This window comes from Spermophilus citellus (assembly GCF_964194105.1).
Source record: "Spermophilus citellus genome assembly, contig: SCAFFOLD_114, whole genome shotgun sequence".
Taxonomy (NCBI): Eukaryota; Metazoa; Chordata; class Mammalia; order Rodentia; family Sciuridae; genus Spermophilus; species Spermophilus citellus.
This window is the reverse complement of record NW_027672907.1, coordinates 548,984-570,924: the sequence shown is the minus strand read 5'-3', so window position 1 is coordinate 570,924 and position 21,941 is coordinate 548,984. Positions and strand designations below refer to the sequence as shown.

Here is a 21,941-nt window from a genome sequence, read left to right as displayed (position 1 = left end):
ACCTCAGCAGCTCTTGAGCCCCACCACTCCTTCCCCATCTCTGGGAAAACCTGTGAGAAAGCCCATGTGATCCTCCTGGTCACTAGAAAGAGTTCCAACGACCAGGGCCTGAGAACAAAGTGGAAACCCAAGCTTTACCCCAAACCACAGTGAAAGTCAGCCCATCTGCTTTCCCTGATCGCTCAAGCCATTTTTGGACTTCCCTGGAATGTCTCTCTGCTCTCCCCTAAAACCTTAATGAAGTGAATGACAAAGCTTTTCAGACCCTGTTGGTAAAGGTGTGGTATCTTTGTTCATTTTCTGTTGCTAAAACAAAATACCTGAGACTGGGTAATCTGTAAAAATAGAGGTTCAGCCTAGCATGTGCAAGGTCCTGGATTTGATCCCCAGCACCAAAAAAAAAAAGAAGAAGAAAGAAGAAACGGATTTGGCTGACAGTTCTGGAGGCTGGCAAGTCCATGGCACTGCCATCTGCCCAGCGTCTGGTGTCTGGTGGGGGCCTCAGTGCCGCATCACGACAGGCAGAGGGCATGATGTGGCAAGACAGAGCAAGTGCTAGCTCAGGTCTCCTTCTTCTCATAAAGACACTAAGGCCATCATTGGGGCCCCACCCTCATGGCCTCATCCGAGGCTAATTACCTCCCACAGGGCTCACCTCCAAATACCATTAACACGTGAATTTGAAGATTAAGTTCAAGTTTCCAACACCTGAGCTTTGAGGAGACACATTCAAACCCAGCACCTGGTATTATCAACATTGAAATCAAAACCAAGTTTTGGGTGAGGAGGTCCAGTCCTCTTATGTGGGGTGACCCTAGGAAAAGAATAAGAACTCTTACAACTCAGTAATAAAAAGACAAAGATCCCACTTTAAAATGGCAAAAGATCTGAAGAGTCATTCATTGAAAGTTACACAAATGACAAATAAGTATATGAAAAGATATTCAACATCTTGAGTCATTAAGAAATGCAAATCAAAACCACAAAGAGATCCACTTCATACCCTCCATGATGACTACAATAATAATAAAAAAAAGACAATAACAAGTCTTAGCAAGGATGAAGAGAAATCAGAACCTCATGCATTGCCAGCGGAAATGTAAAATGGAGAAACTGCTTTGGAAAGCAGTTTGGCAGTTCCTCAAATTGCTTAAACATAGAGTTACATATGGCTCAGCAATTCTAGTCGTAGGTATGTATCCAGGAAAAACAAAAAACATACGCCTACACAAAAACTTGTACAAAAAGTTCTTAGCAGTATTATTCACAGTAACCCAAAATGGAGAAATAACTCAAATGTCCATCAACTGACCAGCAGATACACAGAATATGGTATATCCACAAAAAGTATTATTTGGCCATAAAGAAGAATGGTACAATGTGGATGAACCCTGTAAACATGGTGCTGAGTGAAATGAACCAATCACCAAAGATTGGCTTTGTGTGAATCTATTTATATGAATTGTGCAGAACTGGCAACTCTACATAAAAAGCAGGTGAGTGGTTGCCTAGGGTAGAGGGCCTGGGAAGTCTTGGGCAATTGCTTAACAGACATGGGGTTTCTTTTTGGAGTAACAAAAGTGTTGTAAAATCAATGGTGGTGATAATTGCACAAATTATAATGAAACAATTGATCACATACTTTAAATGGGCGAATTATGTGGTATGTAAATTACATAAATAATAAAGCTGTTTAAAAAGTTTGGTGTAGAAAGGACAGTCTTATCAACAAATGATGCTGGAAAAAATTGGATATTCACATCAAAAATAAATAAATAAAGTTCAATTTACACCTACTGTAGCATACACAAAAATTAATTCAGCCTGGGAAGAGAAAGCTCAGTTGATAGAATGCTTGCCTTGATTGCACAAGGCCCTGGGTTCAATCCCCAGCACCACAAAAAAAATTAATTTGGTACAAATCGAAGCAATATAAAGTAAAGCTTGGGGGAGGAGCAGCAGCTGTTGAGACCATAACACCATCAGAAGGACTCCACCTGCAGGAACCAGGGGCTTTCATCAGTAGGATTTCTGAAAGTTTCCCAAAGATAAAAAATTATCTGAAGTGACCACTCAAAATGAGCCTTTTAGGAAAATCAGTAATTCAGGTCCTGCCTGAATCAGACTCTGTCTGGGGAAGACGTGATAGTCTTCCCATTTAATATGCATCCACGGTGAGCCTTATTGCTGGGGAAGTTTAGGAAATATTTATTCTCTGTCACAAATATTTTTGCTAACAAATGGATGTAAAATATAATTAAAAATTTTAAATGATCTATATGGATCTTTAGTAATTTCAACATATAGAGTATGAACCTCGTTTGCCTGTGAAACACCATACGGCATCATGTTTAAGAGTCTCTACTCCAGCTGGGCTATCAGAGTCTGCACAGGACTCTATCCCTAGACAAGGGAGGTCAGCTTGGAAGCGTCTCACATTTTTGTGAGCATGGAGAAAAATCCATAAAAATCATTTGACACAATGACAAGCACATGGTAACCCTTCTACAAACGGAACACTGCATCATCTATAGGACCATCAACCTCTCTCCCCACATTTGAATTTTTAACTGCCCCCTGCCTCCTGAGAATGAAGGAACCTGAGAGCGCCCCTGAGCTGCAGATGCCTTTGATCAGGTTGGGCAAAGCTAATGCTAAACCTTCATTAATAAAAGAGGAGCCAGGCTCAAGACCAGCTGTAATGGCAAAAGGAATCCCACCCTCCACTTTCTCCTTAGAACAGCCTGTCTGAGAAGGGTTTTGTAGAAACAAAAAAAAAAGTCCTGTGGATTATTTCACTTTTTTAGGGGGGGGGGGAAATTATAACTTAAAATCACTCATCCGTCACAACCATTAAAATATCTAAATTGACAACTAAGCTTTTGCATGCAGTAGGTCTTTAAAGGGAACTTGGGAAAGATGCTTTGTTGAGAACTGACACTGTGGGGCAGGATGCACCGGTGGAGGTTTCAAAGATGAGTGACCAGAGACACAGAGTCAGAAGAAAAATAACAAACCTGCCACTATTGGGGAAAAAAAAAAACACTTCTAAGTTAACAGTATACCCCCACTTGTGAAGACAGAAGTTAGGATCTCCCTGAAAATATTCCTTGGTCAAAACACTAAGAAAGAGGTAGGGAATGGGCAGACTGCAGGTAGGCCAGATCAGACATTCTGTCTGGATTTCAGGTACTTGGGTCTCTGCTTGAGGAATCTAACACTCCAGAAGCATTCCAATTAGAAATGGAAAGATGAACTGGGCCAGAGGAAGGTGGCCTAGGACCAGGCGAGAGGAGTGAGATGTGGGGCCCAGCAGTCAGCCAAAGTGGCTTCAGGAAACTCATTCTGCATCCCAGGTAGATCATAAATGACAACAGACAGACAGGTCCTGGGATTTCCTGTGTCGTGAATCATCAAAACCATGCATCTAAATCCTCAAATGCCAAGATGCTGCTGAATAAGATCTCCATGTGATGAGCCAAGTGTCCCCCCTACAGCTCCTGCAGCTCCTGCATCTCCAGCAACTAGACATGCTCATCTCCAGAGCTCAGGATGATGCCTGTGATGACATATGTGAGGAAGCACAACCATTTTCCACTCTGGGTTCTCAACATGCTGAATGCAGAGATCCACACAGGCTACAGGTCAATCAGTCTTTGCCAAACGGTACCGTCTGTTAAAGAAGCCAGATGAAAAATAGCTTTTGAAAATTAAAATGAATGGGCCCTACAATGACATGAACCCGAATGGTGTTGAGCACCTGATATGGAGATCTAATTTATGGGTGATCTAATTTATCCTCACAGACTAAAGGAAGTGAGGTGATTTCCTGAGATCACACAGCTATTAAGCTGTGGAACCAGATGAAAATACAGGTCTCTGTGACTCTGAGGGCAGTGTTGGCCCTCAGAAGCACCATCTGGAAGGAACCCTTTAAGACAGACAGGAGGCCGGGGCTGGCTAGCAGGAGGGCTACATTTCCAGGAGCCAATTTTTATGAGAAGCCTAAGCAAAGGCCACAATAGCTGTCACCTAAGCTGGTGGCTATCCCCAGGGATGGCATATTCTGAGTCACCAACCCTGAACCCTGTGAGACTGCTTTTGAATTATGGTTCATAAAATTCTTGTATAAAATAAGCCTCTGCAGTCAGAGGATGACAACATGGAATACTTAAACAAGTAAAATTGATCTGATTTTATTTTTAAAGTGAATTTTAAAACTGGCCTTGAATATGTACATTGCATCTGATTCAAAATAGGCTTTTGAGAGACATAGGTAAAGCAGCTGAAGGTAAAAAAACACAGAATTTAAAGTATATCCAGGGCTTTCACGGCATCACACAAGCTTCATTGACACACACAGAAAAGAACCTTCAAGCCACAGCCCAGGAACAAGGAGAATCAAAGGCGAAGGAAATGAGCAAACAGAATGAAGTGAGGTGTTCTTTCTTCCCCAGGAATAATTTAAGTTTATGGCTTGTTGTTAAAGTTTACTGTGTGCCATTAGGACGCCGTGCATGCGCTTTCTGTGAATGTCTGAGTTGCCTTGTTCCTGTGAAGCTGGTTGGGAGGATATGTCCTCGTTATTGTACCCACTTAGCAGAATGCTCCCTGGTGTCTTGCACCAGGCTCCAGTACTCAGCCTCATTCCCGTCCCTAGGACATGACTCATGCCCATTCTCCAGCTTCGTCCCCGCAACTCCCTCTGCCATAAGTTCCATTCCCGACCACCATGGTCCCAAGTCCTTCTCATTCTTTGAGAGCCAGATCCAAAGCAAGCCAGCTCTTCCCCAGAATCCTTCCTAAGTTCACTCAAAGCAAAGGATGATCTCTTCCCTCTAAGCTCAGGCCTTGTGTCTGTGCATGCCCACAACCAATTTACTTAAAACGCTGCACTCGGTCTTCTACATCTGTTCTCTTGTTTCCCCCACTACACACTGAGCTCCTGAGGAAGACACCATGGCTCCCTGTCCCATGGAAACTCTAAATTACCTACAAAAGAACTCATAACATAGAAACGACTAAAGTAAAAATGCCACAGAATGAATAGAAGTTGCAGCTCTGGGAGTCGGCTTCCTCGTGGCTGTAACAAACACCTGCAATAAACAACGGAAAGGAGGAAATATTTATTTTGGGTCACACTTTCAGAGATTCCAGTCCCTGGTTGGTTGGTTGCATTGTTTCTAAGCCTGCGGTGAGACGAAACATCATGGTGGGGAGTGCATGGTGGAGGAAAGCTATGCACCTCATGGCAGGTAGGAAGTAAACAGATAAATGCACCAGGGTCGTGATATCCCCCATTCGTGAACATGCTCCCAATGGCCAACTGCCACCAACAAGGCCCCCTTCTCCAAAGGTTCTGTCATCTTCCATTAATACCCCTGGCTGGTGACCAAGCCTTCAGCACATGGCCTCTGGAGGACATTCAAGGGCCAAACCATGACAAGCTCCTGTAAGCATGTCTGGTGCATAGAAAGGTACAGCAGCTGTAGATGAAGGTCTCTGGTGGGCAGTGGAAGTAGTGGTCATAGTGGGAGACCAGAGAAGGGCCTTTGCTGGTGGAGGAAGCGAGAAAAATGTGCAGAGCTAGATCTACAACCAAAGAGATCTGCTGAGGCACAAGTTGATTACCCAGTGTTACAATAACAATTAACTAAATTTATAATTTTGTGTCAATCAATCCCTGTTTGCAGTCATTTTTTCCTGAATCATGTTTTAAACAAAACACTCATTTAAAAAAAAAAGGACTTTAAAGTTGATCTCATGTAAGGACCCATTCTGTTTGAGAAGCTTGGAGATCTGTATGCTGAATGGTCATCCGTTCTCTACTGGGATGTTACAACCTGAGGGAGGCAGAATTCCAAACTAATCCCCAAGATCCCATCCCCCCAAGGGCCTGGAACCAGTGACGTGGAGAAATGTCACTCCTATGAGTGTGTTGTGTTACGTGACACAATTCACCTTCAAAAGGAAGACAGGATGGATGGATCTAATCTAATCACATGAGCCCTTAAAAGCAAATAATTCTCCCCAGCTGGTGGTAGGAATCAGAGAAATTGGAAACACAAGAAAGATTTGGCTCCCTGTTGCTGGTTTTGAAGATGAAAGAGACAAGTCAAGAACTTCAGGTGGCTTCCAGAAGCTCAGAACAACTCCTGGCTCACAGCCTGCAAGGACCTGGGACCTGCGCCGTATGCATTGCAAAACCGAGTTCTGCCAACAACCGAGTGAGCCAGAAGCAAGTTCTCCCCAGGTAACAGCCCAGGCCAGCCAACTTTCTGAATGGGGCTTCTGAGACCCTGGACTTCTGACCCACAGAACTGTGAGATAATGAAGGGTATTGTTCTAAGCTGCCAAACTTGTGGCAATTTGTGATTGTTTGGCAAGCAATCAAAAACGTATACACCTTCAGTGATAGGAAGTCACTCCATCTTTTATCTTTGGAAAGCTCTGTTTACTAGAAAGTTCTTTTTTCAATTCAACAAATGATTCTTTCCTATAGAACGACCATTGATCCTGCTCCTATCACTTGGTTCACTTACAGCAGCTACAATCTTTCTTTCACATGACAGCCTTTCAAGAATTAGAGTTGGTGACTCATTTCTGTGTGTGCATTACTCTTTAAAAATAAAAACAAATGCATTTTTTTAAAAAAGAGTTTGAGTTGAGTCTCATATCATATCCTTAGTCCTGCACAGTTTTCTTTTTATTCCCTGACTTTGCTTGTTTTTGCCATCTGTTCGTCAACCTATGAGCATGTCTTCACTTATCCAGGTGACAAATACAGTGAGGTATTCACAAAGAGCACTGAATTGATGGACCCCATTTAGGCACTCCGCCATCTCTAAATATCTTAGGACAGCCCAGCAGCCTTCTCCAGAGGGAAGCCTGGGGCCAATGGGCAGGGATAATTGGTGTTCCAAGATGGTTTACCTTCCAGCTTTGCTGTCTCTGGATCAGCCATATTTTTATAATGTCTGGGTAGAGAAAAAAATGGCCCAAAAGAAGTCTGATTTTTCAATTCCAAGCTCTTACTTGACATCCACCTAAATATATGTACAGTTTATGAAGTTCAGGGAGGAACATCTCCTTTGACAGTGATGGAATAACTGCTACCCATGTAATCTTCCCGCTGTAAACAACTATAAAACCAGGAAAAAAATATGTGAATTGACTCTTTCCAGACATTGAAAAATAAACAGCACCAAACTGTGATTTTTGAAAGAAGGAAATACAGAAGATATCGGTCGTGGACCTGGCAATGAAGAGGGGAAGATTTGGAGCTAAAAAGCAATAAATTAATAAATGGAACATGGGTTGGGCCTCCTGATTTCCCTGGTTTTCTTCCTGGAGGAACATTTAAGATTGCAGCGTGGAAAGGTGGATCCCAAGCAGGGCGCACCAAGTCTGCCAGATCTGGGGAGAAACACAGAGGAGATGGGGGCTGATGAGTTACCCAGAACTTACAGAGCTTGGGACCATCGAGGAGCGAGCCAGACAGAGAAAGGGCTCCACAAAGCTGCAGAGAGGTCTCCTTAAACCTTTGGCTGAAGACTAAGTCTACAATGTTTACAAGTCTACCAGGGAGTCTAGGAAAACACTACCTTTGCTTTATAATTGTTTGCACTGGGAGGATTAGTTAGGTACAAGTTATTCGATCCTTGTCAAAGGAGATGTTCCTTCCTAAATTTCAAGATCCTTGCTTCAAAAACTTTCTACCAAATGTTCAAAAGAAAGTAGCCACCTTCTTAGGAACCCCACATTCATTCTTGGCCTGAGAGATGGTGGCACTTCGCCTGAGCTGGGACTGTTAGGAAGTTTTCAATAGAACCAAAAGCAGCCAGGTGCAGTGGTGCACACCTGTCTCAGCTCCTCTGGAAGTTGAAGCAGGAGGATCACGAGTTAAGGCCAACCTTGGTGAGCTAGTGGGACCCTGACTCAAAATAAAATTAAAAAGCAGGTTTAAATGCAGCCTAGTGGTAAAACACCTCTGGGTTCAAACCCCACATGAACAAATAATAATAATAATAATAATAATAATAATAATAGAATAAAACTTCTCTCTTTTGGAGATTCCTGAATGCCTTGTCTCCTCTTAGCTACAGCATGAATCTTACTCAGATTCTTTAGTAGGCATTTTAAAATTAAACTACCCTCATTTATTTCTAAAAAAATCAAGTTGCAGAATTTGAAGAGGCCTAAGTACAACTCTTAAAATTTGGGGATAGCGAGGCAAAGAATATCAACTGTCTCCTGCTGATTTTGTTTAACCAGATGTCATACTCCCACCATTCCACAGGTACCCATGTGATGTCATGCCTAAGTGCCACTGTTTGGGCCAACCCCTGATCCTGGACCCTGCCCTTGTCTTCTGTGCTTATCAAAGCCTCACCCTTTTCTTTCAGGCTTAGCATAGAGGTCCTCTGCTCTGTGCCACCTTCCAGGTCCTTCCCAGCAGAGTGACTCTCTTCCTCCTGTCGCCTCTAGAATTTGTAGGCCCTCTGTCTGGGCACCTACCACCATATTCTTTGTATTTAGGCCACACTCTTCATGTCCACCTTCTCCTCTGGAGTGCGGGCTTTGGAGGTGCAAGAATTACATCTTTATTCCTCTTTGAAACCCTCACTGATCCTGCCTAGAGAAGCTTGGCACAGATAACAACTAATCAATACTTATTGACTTCAATCAAATTCTATCACTAAGGACTAACCTCAAAGAATTTTCTGTGCACATATTGGAACTTTGGACAAATATTAGAAGATCTGGGGCTTCTTTTCTGGGTAAAGAGAAAAAGAAAATTGTGGAGTACTGGCCTTGAGAGTAGCTGGCACATAGTAGGTAGACAAGTAATACTTTTTAAGTTGAATGGCATGCGCAGGATCACAGCCTGTAATCAGAAGAATGGAAGACATGTAGATAAAGAAACTAAAGATCAGAGAGGATGAGAAAATTTCCTCGAGCCACATAGCATAGAGTAGCAGAGTTGTCTTAAACCTTCTCCTTTGCACGCCAGTAAAACCCAGACTTCACCACGTTCCGTTTCAGAGGTGCTACCTGCAGTCCCTGCCCCCAACACTTGTCCAACCCAAATAAACACCTGGTGCCTTTTGACAAGCCTCTACCTCAATCTCACTTTCACACCACCCTCCAGGTACATGGGGTGTCTGTGTTGCGAAACGTGAATATAAGGTGCATCAAGGTGCACAGAGAGCTATTTACTGCTGGATTCCATTAGTCACAGCCAAGGTTGGGGGAGAAAGTTTTCATTTTTGTGAGTCACTGTTTATCTGTCTATAAATTTAGTAATGAAATGCCTATGCCACAGGGATGTGAAGAAATTTCATCTTTGCTTATAAAATCCTCAGGGCATGTTTGGATACAAAATGCAATAACACTATAAAATATTGCCCTGATATTGCTATCTCCAAGCCTAGAACTCATTTCTACATTATGAGAAGCAAAGAAGAAGATTTATGGGAAAGATAAGGAGATAGCTTTTCTCAAGTATTTAAATGAGGTTTTTCTTTAAATAGTCCTGGTTCACTGGCACCCTGTTGTTTGGAACTGACAAAGAATATTTGTCAGTAGCTCTAGAAACTTTCTAGCCTTTGCTAGTCATGGCAATACTTCAGCAGAAAAAAATCAGCTGCAATTTATTAGGCCTCGCTAATATACCACTTTCTACCATCATCACTTTAAGTTCTCAAAATCTCTCTACAGAGTAGGTGCTGTTAGTACTTTGTAGATAATGAAACAAAGGTTCAGAGAGGGTGAGCAAATTACCCTAGGTCACACACAGATTACTTACAACCAGACCTTTGTGACTGCAGAGCTTTTGCTCTTTCTACTAGTGGTTCATATAAAACCAAGTAGCAACAGATCCGTAACTATGACTCAGCTGGGCTCATCATCCAGCAACTCCTGATTATCTTTAGAAAAAAAATTTAAAAATAGATACAGATAGGAGAAGCGCATTGATGTAGGCACCACTCAAAGTCACTCCCGGCCCAGGCTTAAATGCTTGGGGGAAGAGTCTAGGCCTAAAATTGTAAGTCAAGGAGACAACTTTAGAAGCTGGGGGCCCCTCAACTATGGGAAGCCCTGGAGGCAATAGATCATCTTCCCTTCTGTCTTGCCGAAAACCCTGATAGATGAAGTTGAAGGAATGAGAAGCTGTAAACCTATCAGGGCAAACTGAACAGGAGAGGGAACAGGAACGTGTACAATATTTTAAAAACATTGAAAGGCAGGAAGCAGTTGGAGGAGCCGCAGCTTCTTTGGCAACTTGAAAGCCAGCGTGAATGTGCAGGAGCTAACAGGAGGCGAGGCCCGAGAACAGGACTTGGACAAGGTAAAGCCCGGGGAGGGGACGGAGCATGACACCTGCTGGCGGATGCTAGCCGGGGCTCAAGGTGCCTCCTCCTAACCCCAAGCAACCAGACCATGACCACCACTGCACAGCCCCCTCAAGGCATACTGAAATTTATCATCTGGGGAAATTAATCCATACAGCTCTGTGTTTGCAGATGGCAGGCAAAGTTCAGACAGAGACGAAGCCCAGGGCTGGAAATGGAAACACCAAGGACCGCCCCACCCCAGGCCTGGTGCCCAGCTGCTCCTACGGTGTGGCAGCCTGGTGAGCACCCAGGAACGGTGCTTGGGAGGAAACTGGGCACCCCGGAGTTCCCAAGTGCCCATTGGGAGTTTTCCAGCAGAAGGAACCACTTTCTTTGAGACCACCATACAGGGAGACCTATGGTGGGAAGAGAGACCCCAACCCAGGGGTCAGAGTGCATTTTAGTCATCAGTTTTTTTTTGGGGGGGGTGGATACCAGGGATTGAACTCAGGGGCAAATTCTTAAGTATTTGATTCTTAAATGTAAATTGATGAGGAAAAACTCCCTAGCTATGTGAACATGGTTCTAACACCAAAGATAGAGCCAAAATAACATAGTAGAATCCAGAAGTTAGAGAAGAAGGAAGACATTTTTTGAAAAATATGTGATTTTAATATGTTCAGAAAGATGAGGGAAGATAATGCACCCTATGAAGAAAAACAAGATGCGGTTGAAAGGGAAAATACAGAACACAAGAAATAGATCTTGTTGAAACTTAATAGTTGATTGCCCAAAATTTTTATTTCAATAAAAGCTGAAAGATAAAATCGGAGGAACCAGCCAGAAAGCAGATCTAAAAGAGAAAGATTAGAGGAAGATAAGAAAATCAGACAATCCGTCCAAGATACCCAACACCTAAGAGGAGTAAAAGAGAAGAAGGAAAAATTTTATCAAAGAAATTATGCTGAAATCTCTCCTGTAAATGAAGCCTTTGAGTCTTGAGATTCTAAGGACCCACCAAGTGCTATAAAACTGTAGATGGAAGCACTAGACTAAGCCATCGTAAAATAATATCCAGAGCCCAGTGGTTAGTAGATGACCTTCAAATCTTGCAGAAAGAAAAGAAAGAAAGAAAGCTATTCACATTCAAAGAACAAGAATCAAAATGGCATCAGATTCATGGACGTAGTCCATGTGAAGCAATGCCTTCAAAAGTAAAAGGAAAAATTATGTTACCCTAAAATTCTCCACCTAGTCTATCTATCATAGGGAAGGCTATATTAAGCTGGTTTCTTGATGTGCAAAGATCAAGGGATGTTTTTATAAGCATTTTAATCAGAAACTATTGGTAATTGTGCTCCTACAAAGAAAGATGGAAGATACAACTATCCTCCAAATCATAATCTGTCTTCCATTTTTAGAGTTTTTCTTGGGCACCTGCTACCTACCCAGGGATTACTTATCTCAGAACCCTTTGCATTTAGGTTTAGCCATGTGATTGATTCTCAACAACAGGATGGAGAGAGAAGTGATGTGTCTTTTTTCTGGTCCCAGAGAGTATGAAGCAGAGGTATCTCCTATATTCTTCCTCTCTTCACCCTATAGCCCAAAGCATTCCTAGGGGAATGAGGAACCATACATGGAATGTGGAAGTGAAAGGAAGAAAAGAAACATGTGCATGAGAAATAAAAGGTTATTGTTTTAAGTCAGGGGGATGATAGGATTTATTTATGATAGCAGCGTTACTCTGACACAATAGTAGTCTCAAAGATGGTTTCCAGCTAGTCTGTCTCTCCTTCTATACACCTGGGGCTCCTCACAACAAGAGAGGATATCTAATTCCTTTTCCTGGAAACTGTGATGCCTTGGTGATTGTGTTAGTCAGCTTTTCACTACTGTAACAAAATATCTGAGAAAATAAACTTAAAAAGAAGAAAGGTGTAGTTTGGCTCACAGTTTCAGAGGTTTTAGTCATGGTCACTTGGCCTTTTTGCCTTTGGGACTGTGGTCAGGCAGCCGATCGTGGAAGGAGTACATGGCAGAGGAAAACTGCTTCCCTCAGGGCTGTCAAGAAGCAAAGGAAAATGAGCAAAAGGCCAGTATCCCACCATTCCCCTTGAGGATGCACCCTGTGACCCAAGAGGTCTCACTAGGCCCCACGTCTTAAAAGTTCCACCACCTCTCTCAGTAGTGCCACGTGATTTGAACCAAGCCTTTAACACATGGGGCTTTGGAGATGTTCCAGATCCAAATTGTAGGCGTGATTTTGCTGGCACAGTAGAATGCAGACCAAGGGATGTTCTAGGACTTCCAGAGCTAGGTGGTGAGAAGTTTCCTGGGCCCCCTGTGGGCGTGTTAAGAAGCTCATTCTTGGCATGCTCCTTTCCAGATCCCAGCTGCCACGCTGGGCCAGGCCCAGGCCAGGCAGTCAGGCTATCCACTGGTGCTCTGGTGGACTGCTCAAGCCAAGCTCCCAGCCAACTGCAGCACCACCCACCACTGTGAGTGGGCCACCCTGAGTCTGCAAACCAGCAAGCCCATGCGAACTGCAGATGTCCCAGCGCCCCAGGCCCTCTGCCATCCTTCATGGAACAGGAGAACAAGCCCTTTGACCCAGTGAACAGCGGGGATAAGAAATGGATTGAAGCCATGAGCTTTGGGGTGGTTTTTGATTCAATAGGGGAGCCAGTCAACAAAGGGAAGATCTGGGATCCAGGAAGTAAGACCACGTTCTAAGGACAGTTCGGGTCCAGGATGAGAGCCACACAGTCTGCCCAGAGACCAAGAGACCACCTCCAGAATGAGACAGCAGGCGTTCCGAGAGAGAGCTTCAGAGCGTGTGCCCTGGGTGAGGGATGCGATATGTCTAAACATTTAGAAAAACAGGTCGTTGGAGGGAATTGGGGGCAAAAATAAGAATGGTTGCAAAGCAACCAAGCAAATGAAAAATGAAGCAATTATTTCTTCCAGGAAAAAAAAAAGAATTAAATGAGAAAGAAAATGTAATAAATATAAATGACTCGGTTCATAAACAATCAAAATTCTGCAGAGTTACAATAAAGTAAACATGAATGAATGAGAAATTGTGGGACAGGAAGATGAAGAGGTTGGATCAGAAGCAAGGAGAAGAATATCCGGAGCTACAGCATCGTCTGACATGAAGGAGCTCAACCAATAAAACTGATCCATTAGTAAATGACAGTGAACATGTATTATTTAGAAATAAAGAGGTAAAAATCAGAAAATAAAATACTAGAAAGGGTTCAGAGTGTTTGTCTCTGGGAAGAAGAGCGAGTGTGGGGAGGAGGGGACAGGGTACCCCTTCCACTGAAAGCAGAGGGGCAGGGACAGTCCTGTGCCACAGGGCGGCTGACGTCTCATCCCTACCACTTATAAGCTCCGTGACTTAGACAATTCAATAAGCTTCTTAGTACCCCGATGTCCCTCCTGCAAGACAGAGATAGTAATAGTAACTCTATTATTCACTGAGCTCATCCATATAAAACATTCTGAATCACACCTGACACTTAAAAGCACATGCTATGGGTTTGCAGTCCCAGCATCAAACCCGTCAGCCCCATGTGATTTTAATCTATGTGTGAGAATTACTTGGATAAAAATGAAAACTGACTAAATAGCTACTATAAAATAAATCTAGAGATCAGAGATGTGCTGCTTGCCAATTTTTCCATATTCCCCAGAAGCTGAGTGCAGGTTCACAGAAAAAAATCAATATGTTTCCTCATCTATAAAAGGGACATGTCACCTGTCTCATGGAGTGGTAAAGAGATTGAGAAAATGACTACAACTCCAGGCACTGTACAGGGTACCCCACTAGCCAACTACAGAACACTTTATCAACAACTCAATGAAGAACAGTTAAAGGCACTAGGAGTATTTTTCTGGGGAAAGAAAGTCTGCTCAGTTAATTTGGAAGGGGGCCGGGAAAGTCCCTTTCGTGGGAAGTGTAAAAGCAGAATGCGGGCCCATGGTGCAAGAGACTTTTCCATGTCCCTGACACAAAACAGCGATGGTCCATGAGACCGGCTGGCATCCAAATCCGACTCACTGACTGTGAACATCTGGGGCTTCAGAGGGCACATGTCAGCCCTGGTTCTGTAACGAGTAGACCCTCAGGCACACCTTGCCCCAGAAACTAACCATGCAGGACCTTCCGTCCAAGCTGCTGTCTGAGCCTCATCTTCTCCCCTGTTCAGTCCCTAACTCCACGCCTGGACGTTGGTCTCTGCTTCCTTCCCTTCAGAGACATCTCTGTGCATCACCTCCCTCTGGGCACAGAGACCTGGCACTTCTCTGTGGCTTCCTGCTCCTTCCAGATGAGGCTTTGCCCTGCAGTTCATGGACCTGATCATTAATTAGAAGGTGAAATAAGGAAATTTTCAAGGCTGCACTAAAACAAGGGAGAACCTTGAAGGATGTGTGCTTTCTGGAGACCACTGATGCAACGGGGAAATAAGGGACTGAGTAGAACTGAAAATTGACCATGAGCAGAGCTTCCCAGAGGTAGAGAGAGCTCTGGTGCAGTGAATGTCACGCCACTGGGAAGCCACACCGTCCTGTGTCTAGCCCACAGTGACCTCCGCCTCTCTCCCTTTGCTTCCTTCCTTGTCCTGTCCCCTCCCCAGCCCTCACCCCCAGGAGAGTTGATTTGATCACTGATGGGCCATTTTCCATCCAGAACGCTGACCAGTCCTGGACACCTGTAAGGGATGGCACCTGGATGATCTGGACCCGTCTTCTCCCGCCTCCTTCTCCTGGACACACAGGTGGGCTCAGGTCCGGGACCCACTCTGTGAGATGAGGCACAGTAGGTGTGCAGACTTCAGAAACAAGCAGATGCCATGTGAGTGGGTTCCTGTAACACTAGAGTGGGTCTTCTTTGGGGTCTTGGAATGGTAGAAAAACCTCATGAAATTATTGTAACTCAAGATATAAACATTGATTCTAAAAGCCTGCATCTAGAATATGATGGTTCAAAGAATCAGCTCCATCTGGGGCACAGGTAAATCTACAGTCAGGAAAGAAATGAAAAGGGTGTGGGAACACAGCTCTGTGAAGGAACAGAGTTGTCCTGCATGCATGAGGCTCTGGGTTCAAAAGGAAAGGGGATTTGGGGGACTGGCTTATTTCACTTAGCATGATACTCTCCAGTTCCATCCATTTACCGGCAAATGCCATAATTTCATTCTTCTTTATGGTTGATGAATATTCCATGGTGCATCTATACCACATTTCTTTATCCACTCATCTGTTGAAGGACACCTAGATTGGTTCCATAGCTCAGCTATTGTGAGTTGAGCTGCTATAAACATTGAAGCGGCTGTGTCACTGTAGAATGCTGATTTTAAGTTCCTTGGATCTAAACCAAGAAGTGGGATAGGTGGGTCAAATGGTGGCTCCCTTCCAAGTTTCCTATGGAATCTCTGTGAACCCATAACAAGGGAGGGGAAGCTTAGAAGTTTGCTGGGCCCAAAAAGGGGAATGAAGGGGGGGGGGACAGTAATAGGAAAGACGGGAGACTGAATGGGACATATCTTTCCTGTCCCCATATATAAATACATGAGCAATGTAACGGCACATCATGTCAACCACAGTAATGGGATCCTAATTGGAACAAGCTGTACTCATTCTATGTACGTAAACTACTTCAAAATGTACTCTACTGTCATGTAAAAAATAAATAAATAAGGGAAGGGGAGGGGAGAGGAAGGGAGGGTGTGGGAGGGAGAGGAATAACAAGGACAGACAAGGTTCTCATCCAGAAGACTCTGCTGGCCCCACGCATGATGAAGGGGAAATGAGGACAACTGCAGGAACAGGACCCAAGTTTTAAGCATACTGGCACCAATCTAAAAAACAGCAGGGTAATAAGAAAGAAATGAAGTGCTAGAAACATATCCACTGCCGATAAAAGGGGAGCTGGGCAGGAGAGCCCCCGGTGACACTAAAGCAGCACAAGATAGAGGACGTCAGCACGGGGACAGGCTGGGAGGGGGCCAGACCCTGGGGAGGAGCGGGGAACGAGGTCAGGTGGCTGCCCTCTGAGTCCCCGGGCGCCCCGAGCACATGCAGCTCCCGGCTCAGCTCCGAAGTCCGTGGCCCCCGGGGGCCTCCCACACCCCGACCTCAGAGCACTTGGGATGGAACTGTGGGTCTGTGACTTGCATGTCTGGAAACATGTGGGTGCCCAACTCCACCGCTGCTTCTTCAACAGATAAATGTTGTATAAACAGGTTCTGTGTTGAACTTCTGAGTCTCAACGTTGAGACTACTTTAAAACAAAACAAAAATACCCTCAAATGCAGCTAAAATTATTAATTATGAAATAATGGGTAAAAATTGGCAGGTTTACATATATGTATTTCCATCTCATACACATATTATGTCCCAAGGGCATACTTAGAAACCCCAAGTCTACTGAAGACCTCAAACCGGTTTCTGACATTAACCGCACACTGGCCTGCAGCATTCTCTGGGTGGAACTAGAGACAGAGTCACCCAGGTGGTTGAAATAACTAAAGATCCTTTTATACATGATACATTTGGGTAGAATTCACATGCAAATCGTGGATGTTAATCACTTTATTACTACTCTGTTTTGAGTGTGTGTATTTTAGCTGGAGTCCTCCTACAAGTATCCCAGAGCAGAATAAAATTGCTCATTTTCAAGGGTTTAAATCCTCACAGGTACATCTTGGGGCAGCATAATTGGGGGGAAAAGCTATTTTCAACTCTCTAACTAAAAAGATATGGATTGGAAGCTTCATTATAATCCCCATGCTAACATCTCCTGCCAACATACAGAATGGCCCATTAAATTCACAACAGTTCAGAGAGAATACATCCAACACTACCAACTACAGTGTGGTTAAAAAGAATTAATCTAAGGCATTGAGCCCTCCTCCGCTAAGGACCCACTGTGCAAACTCTGGTTTGTGGTTTGTTCCCTTCAACTAATGGGAAGAAAAGGAGGTTTCATACATAACACGTTCCGAATGCTTTCTCTTCTCATCATCTCTTGATTTTTTAAAAGAATTTTACATCAACACTTTTTACATCAACACTTTTCTTATATACGAATTTTTATGCACACTTGAAGAAATTGACGATAACCTGCTTCATTTGCAGAAGATATACCATAGCTTCCAGCTTCCAGGATGTTTCCTTGACCTGAAAAGAGACAATTTCGGTGCACCGAAAATCACGAATCCTTCCTCCAGAGCAATCGGTAAGAGGTGGCTATCCTGTCACAGGGAAAGTCCAAGTGAAATGACTCAGCAAAGTAAGAATCTTCAATTTACCCACAAACAGAATGTGTCTAGAGATGCCATCATTCGATCAATACAGGGGTCCTCACATTCCACAGCACAGAACTTAATCAGCTTCAGGTGCTCTCTAGCTATTTTTATTCTGAATTTTGAAACACATAAACACAGAAAAGACTTTAAGAAATTCATTGGTTTATTTCCTTGACTGGCCAGTTAATGCTCCAAATACCCTATAAATATAGATAGAAGGAAGATACGATTGCAGATGATCATCACTTCTTTAATCCCAGCAAGTTCCGATTTTAAAAAGTAATGTTAGCCCATGAAATATTATATTCATTAAGAGAGCACATGCATTTTAAACTAAATGAAATTTTACAAGGGAATACTTTGATCATTTAGAACAAACTGACTTGACACGTAACAATTTTGTGATTACTTTATAAGCCCTTGAAATTCTTTAAGACCATTCATGCATTGATTTCAAGTAATCAGATCTATAGTCTCAAAATAGTATTCTTGACTTATCTTGCTGCATTTCAGAAAACACTATATTTTCCTCTTTTATTCAGATTTGTTTTTCTTTACGTGCTATGCTGCCACTAGACTGAGCGACACTTGCTAAGTGTTTCATTACACAGACGTGGCATGACTTGACAACAACATATATTCCTTTTATGACAAACATACACATGTATCATGGAAGCACAGGCTGTAGAATTGGAAGGTACCATGAAGTTTACTATCCAGATAAATAAGAACGTGGAAATGAACTTACTGAGGTAAAATGTCTTGTTAAAACATCAAACAAAATAAGCAATCACGAGTTCCCAGAAGTCCTCAGAGCTTTAGCACCACGTTCTTACCTGATAGTGAAGTAAGACGGGCTAATTACCAAAACCTGTAAAGCAGAGGAAACCACGGAAGGGGGTAAAGCTCCCCTATCCACAATCTCAACACGGAGATTTTCTTTCACAACTAGAATTAAAAACTGCAATTCACCCAAATACCCAACCATAAGAAAAGTCTCAGGTTTTTTTGGTACTTTTTCCCATGCTGTGTTTTCTAAGCAGGGCTTAAGTAGCTGCAATCTTACTCAGAGTTCAAATGTTGATGGGGCTGAAGGGCCTTCCCAGCCTCCTGTCCCCTCCCTCCCTCCAACCCCTTCCAGTGCTGATTCCCGTTAGAATGCACCAGGTCAGGGAGTGGGGATAGGAATGGGACAGAATCAGACATAACCTTCCTGTGTACATAAATGACTAGACCACAGTGAACCTCAGCACCATGTACATCCACCAGACTGGGGTCCTAATTAGAATAAGATATGCTCCATGCTTGTATAAATATATCAAAATAGATTCTACTGTCATGTATAACTGAAAAGAACCAATTAAAAAATAGCATGCAGCAGGTCAATCCAGGTGGCAAAATACTTGTCCAGACTTCTCTGCTGTTGCTCTGAAGATTTTGTCCCCCTCATACAAACATGGTGGGTTCAGTGAGGTTTTGTGCAGTGTTTAAGAAGGGACTGTCCTTCATAGGAGTAACTAACTGCAGCTGCTCATCCACAAAATCACCTTTTAAATAAGGGCACGGCAGGGTACGTGACCCTATCTAGCCAAAATGTCAGGACTCAGACACCTGTAAAGGGGGCAGCTCTGTCCTCAGGAGGCAATTCTCCTCAAGATGATTAATGATAAGTCCCTCTTGATTCAAATAAAAATATTAGGCATGTCACATAAATGTTTTGGCCTATTTGATCCAGTAACCTCATTTCTGAGAGTTTGTTTTAAGAAAGTAATCTCAATAGTGAAATCCAACCATAAGCACCAAAATAATAAAATAAAATCTGAGCCTGTTTCATTGTCCAGGAATAAAAGAGCATCAAGGTACAACATGGCATATCAGGTCAACAGAACACTCGGCATCCCTGGAAGTCACTGTACACCACCACGTGACGTGTATCTTAGAAACAAACAGATCGTAAAATCACGCGTAGCGAGATTCCAACCTTGCACAGAATGGTTCTATGCCAAATTAATTATAACATTCTTTTCAAAAGGAAACAATTTAAATGTATATGGGGTAGGAAATATTTTTTGAGCATCCATGGGAAAAGTAGACAATATCTTCCATGTTTTAAGAGTCATCAGGCTCACCAGATATTTCCTAAAGAAGACTTTGCTGGATTATAGAAACCTGGAATACTACCGTAGGGAGAACTATGCAACAGTCACTCAGGAGACTGATTTCAAAGAAAATCCTTGGAAAATCCAGAAGAACCTCTAAGCCACATAACCTTTGGTACTTATTCGAGCTCCCTAGTAGGCAAAGAAATGCAGATTCATATGAAAGAGCATTTCTCATCTGTAGACTTCGCCACCATTTTAACTTTCATAGTGCTCAGTTCAGGAAGAGGTCATTGCTGGTGACAGGGTGAAGAGCATAAGCTTGGGGGCTTACTCCTCAGAAGACACTGATGGTGACATCAACAAGGAAATCATCCCACATTCAGGAAGAGAAGACTTTCACAGAAATCATCCTTGTGGCGTCATTCACCAGGGAGAGCACTGAGTCCTCCCATGTGTCCAGCTGTCAGTGACACGCCTCCCAGCGGGGGGGGGGGCGTACCTTTGAAACAGTATTACCCAGCCACTGAAAAGGATGCTTGCAAAAGTAGTAATAACACATGGGAACAAGGTGCTATAATTTGAAGTGGGAAAAAAAAGGATGTAAATGGTACACAAACAGCATTATCATGATTCTGCTTTTAAAATACTGTGTTCATTAAACAGACCAGAAATAAATAGATCCAAATAGAAATAGACCCGTTTATATTTGGGTCACGAGATTACAGGAAACCTTTAACTCTCTTTTTTTTCTCTCTTTTATTCTTCATCTTCTGATTAATTGGAAATGAGCCTGTTTCTCATTATATTATCATCCTTAAATTATTAAAATAGCATGGACACTTCTGGCTCAGTTGAAAACGGCAGGGACAAAGCACATAAACATTTTAGTATTTTGAATGAAGTCTAAAATCAAATTACAGTTGCGCGTCACTTAGCAACTCAGATATGTCCTGAAAATCCATCGTTAAGCTGTTTCCTTGTTACGTGAGCATCATAGAACCTACCTGTACAAACTAGGATGGTCCCGATGATGCGAGGCAATATGGGTACCATGGCCCGTCGATTACCAAAATGTGGTACATGACTGTAGTAAATAGCAAGATTAATATCTGAATCTTACATTGAGTATCACATTTTTAATTTTCCACAATTTGCTTTCATCTTTCAGGTCCTTATAGTCTTAAAAAATCTCTTTAAAGCAGATAAAGTCATTTTGTCATCCTTTTTAATTCAACATACATACCAAGCACCTCTTATAGTGGATCCAACAGTGTGGATAGCAGGAAAATAAGACAGTTCTTGAAACTGGATTGCTCACAGCTTGGAAGAAGCACATGAAGAAATACATGCTGGTCACAACTACAGAGGTGGAGACCCAGAAGGGGCACAGGGGCAGCTGAGCCTGGCTGTGGAGGGTAAGTAGGAATTTGACAGCTAAAGAAGAGGGGAAGGCAGAGCATGCAGCACACTCATCTATCCATGATCCAGAGCTTGACAAGAGGACAGATGTCCATGGGGGGCAGGTGTGCACAGGAGGAAAAGAGACTCCAGAATCCGGCTACACCCAACTCAGTGGTCAGGACTGGGACTGGAACCTAGATCTTCTGATCCACACCCTGGTCTTTCTCTCCTTGGGTTAATAAATAAATTGAAATAATTCTTTAAAAATCCAACAACCTACTGAATTCATGTCTCAGCTCTATAAGGATAACCTCAGGGAGTCTATTTCTCTGGAAAGGGAGGGCCACCCTTCTGTCAGGTTGTAAGCAACTAATGGAAAAACCTTAAAGTCTTTTGTCAACCCCCAAAATATAAAATACCATTAGTACTCTTCTTACCCTTTTCATTTGAAAGTTAGACAGCCATGGCAAATTTTCCCACACCATCATGGTTCTCAAATTTTGCTGGACTTTGGAAATGCCTAGAAAGTTTTAAAACTGCTGCTGCCCAGGTGTACCCTTACCCATCAAATCTGAAATTCTGCAGGTGTGGTCCAGATGTGATGCCATTTAAAACCTCCCTAGGTGATTCCAGCCTTTCAGCCATGTTTGGGTACTTGTGCTAGAGAATCTTGCTACTTGGTATGGTCGAGTCCCTTCATCAGGGTACTTAGTGGACATGCAGAATCTCAGCCCTACCCAGTCCTGCTATATGAGAATCTTCCTTTTAGTAAATCTCCAGGT

The 21,941-nt window shown here is 43.1% G+C and overlaps 1 protein-coding gene across 1 annotated transcript in view; it reads right to left on the bottom strand.

Moving 5' to 3' along the window:
- Nucleotides 1-17,441: 17,441 nt before the first annotated feature.
- LOC308640368 (NBAS subunit of NRZ tethering complex-like) overlaps nt 17,442-21,941 on the bottom strand; it is a gene marked incomplete at its 3' end in the record, with an annotated part of 172,589 nt that continues 168,089 nt past the window's right edge. The window contains exons 13-15 of the mRNA XM_081312302.1: nt 18,493-18,604; nt 17,660-17,768; nt 17,442-17,528 (exon numbers count right to left, since the gene is read on the bottom strand). Coding sequence (XP_081168428.1) covers nt 17,442-17,528; nt 17,660-17,768; nt 18,493-18,604 — 308 coding nt within the window. The remainder of the gene's footprint in view (nt 17,529-17,659; nt 17,769-18,492; nt 18,605-21,941) is intronic.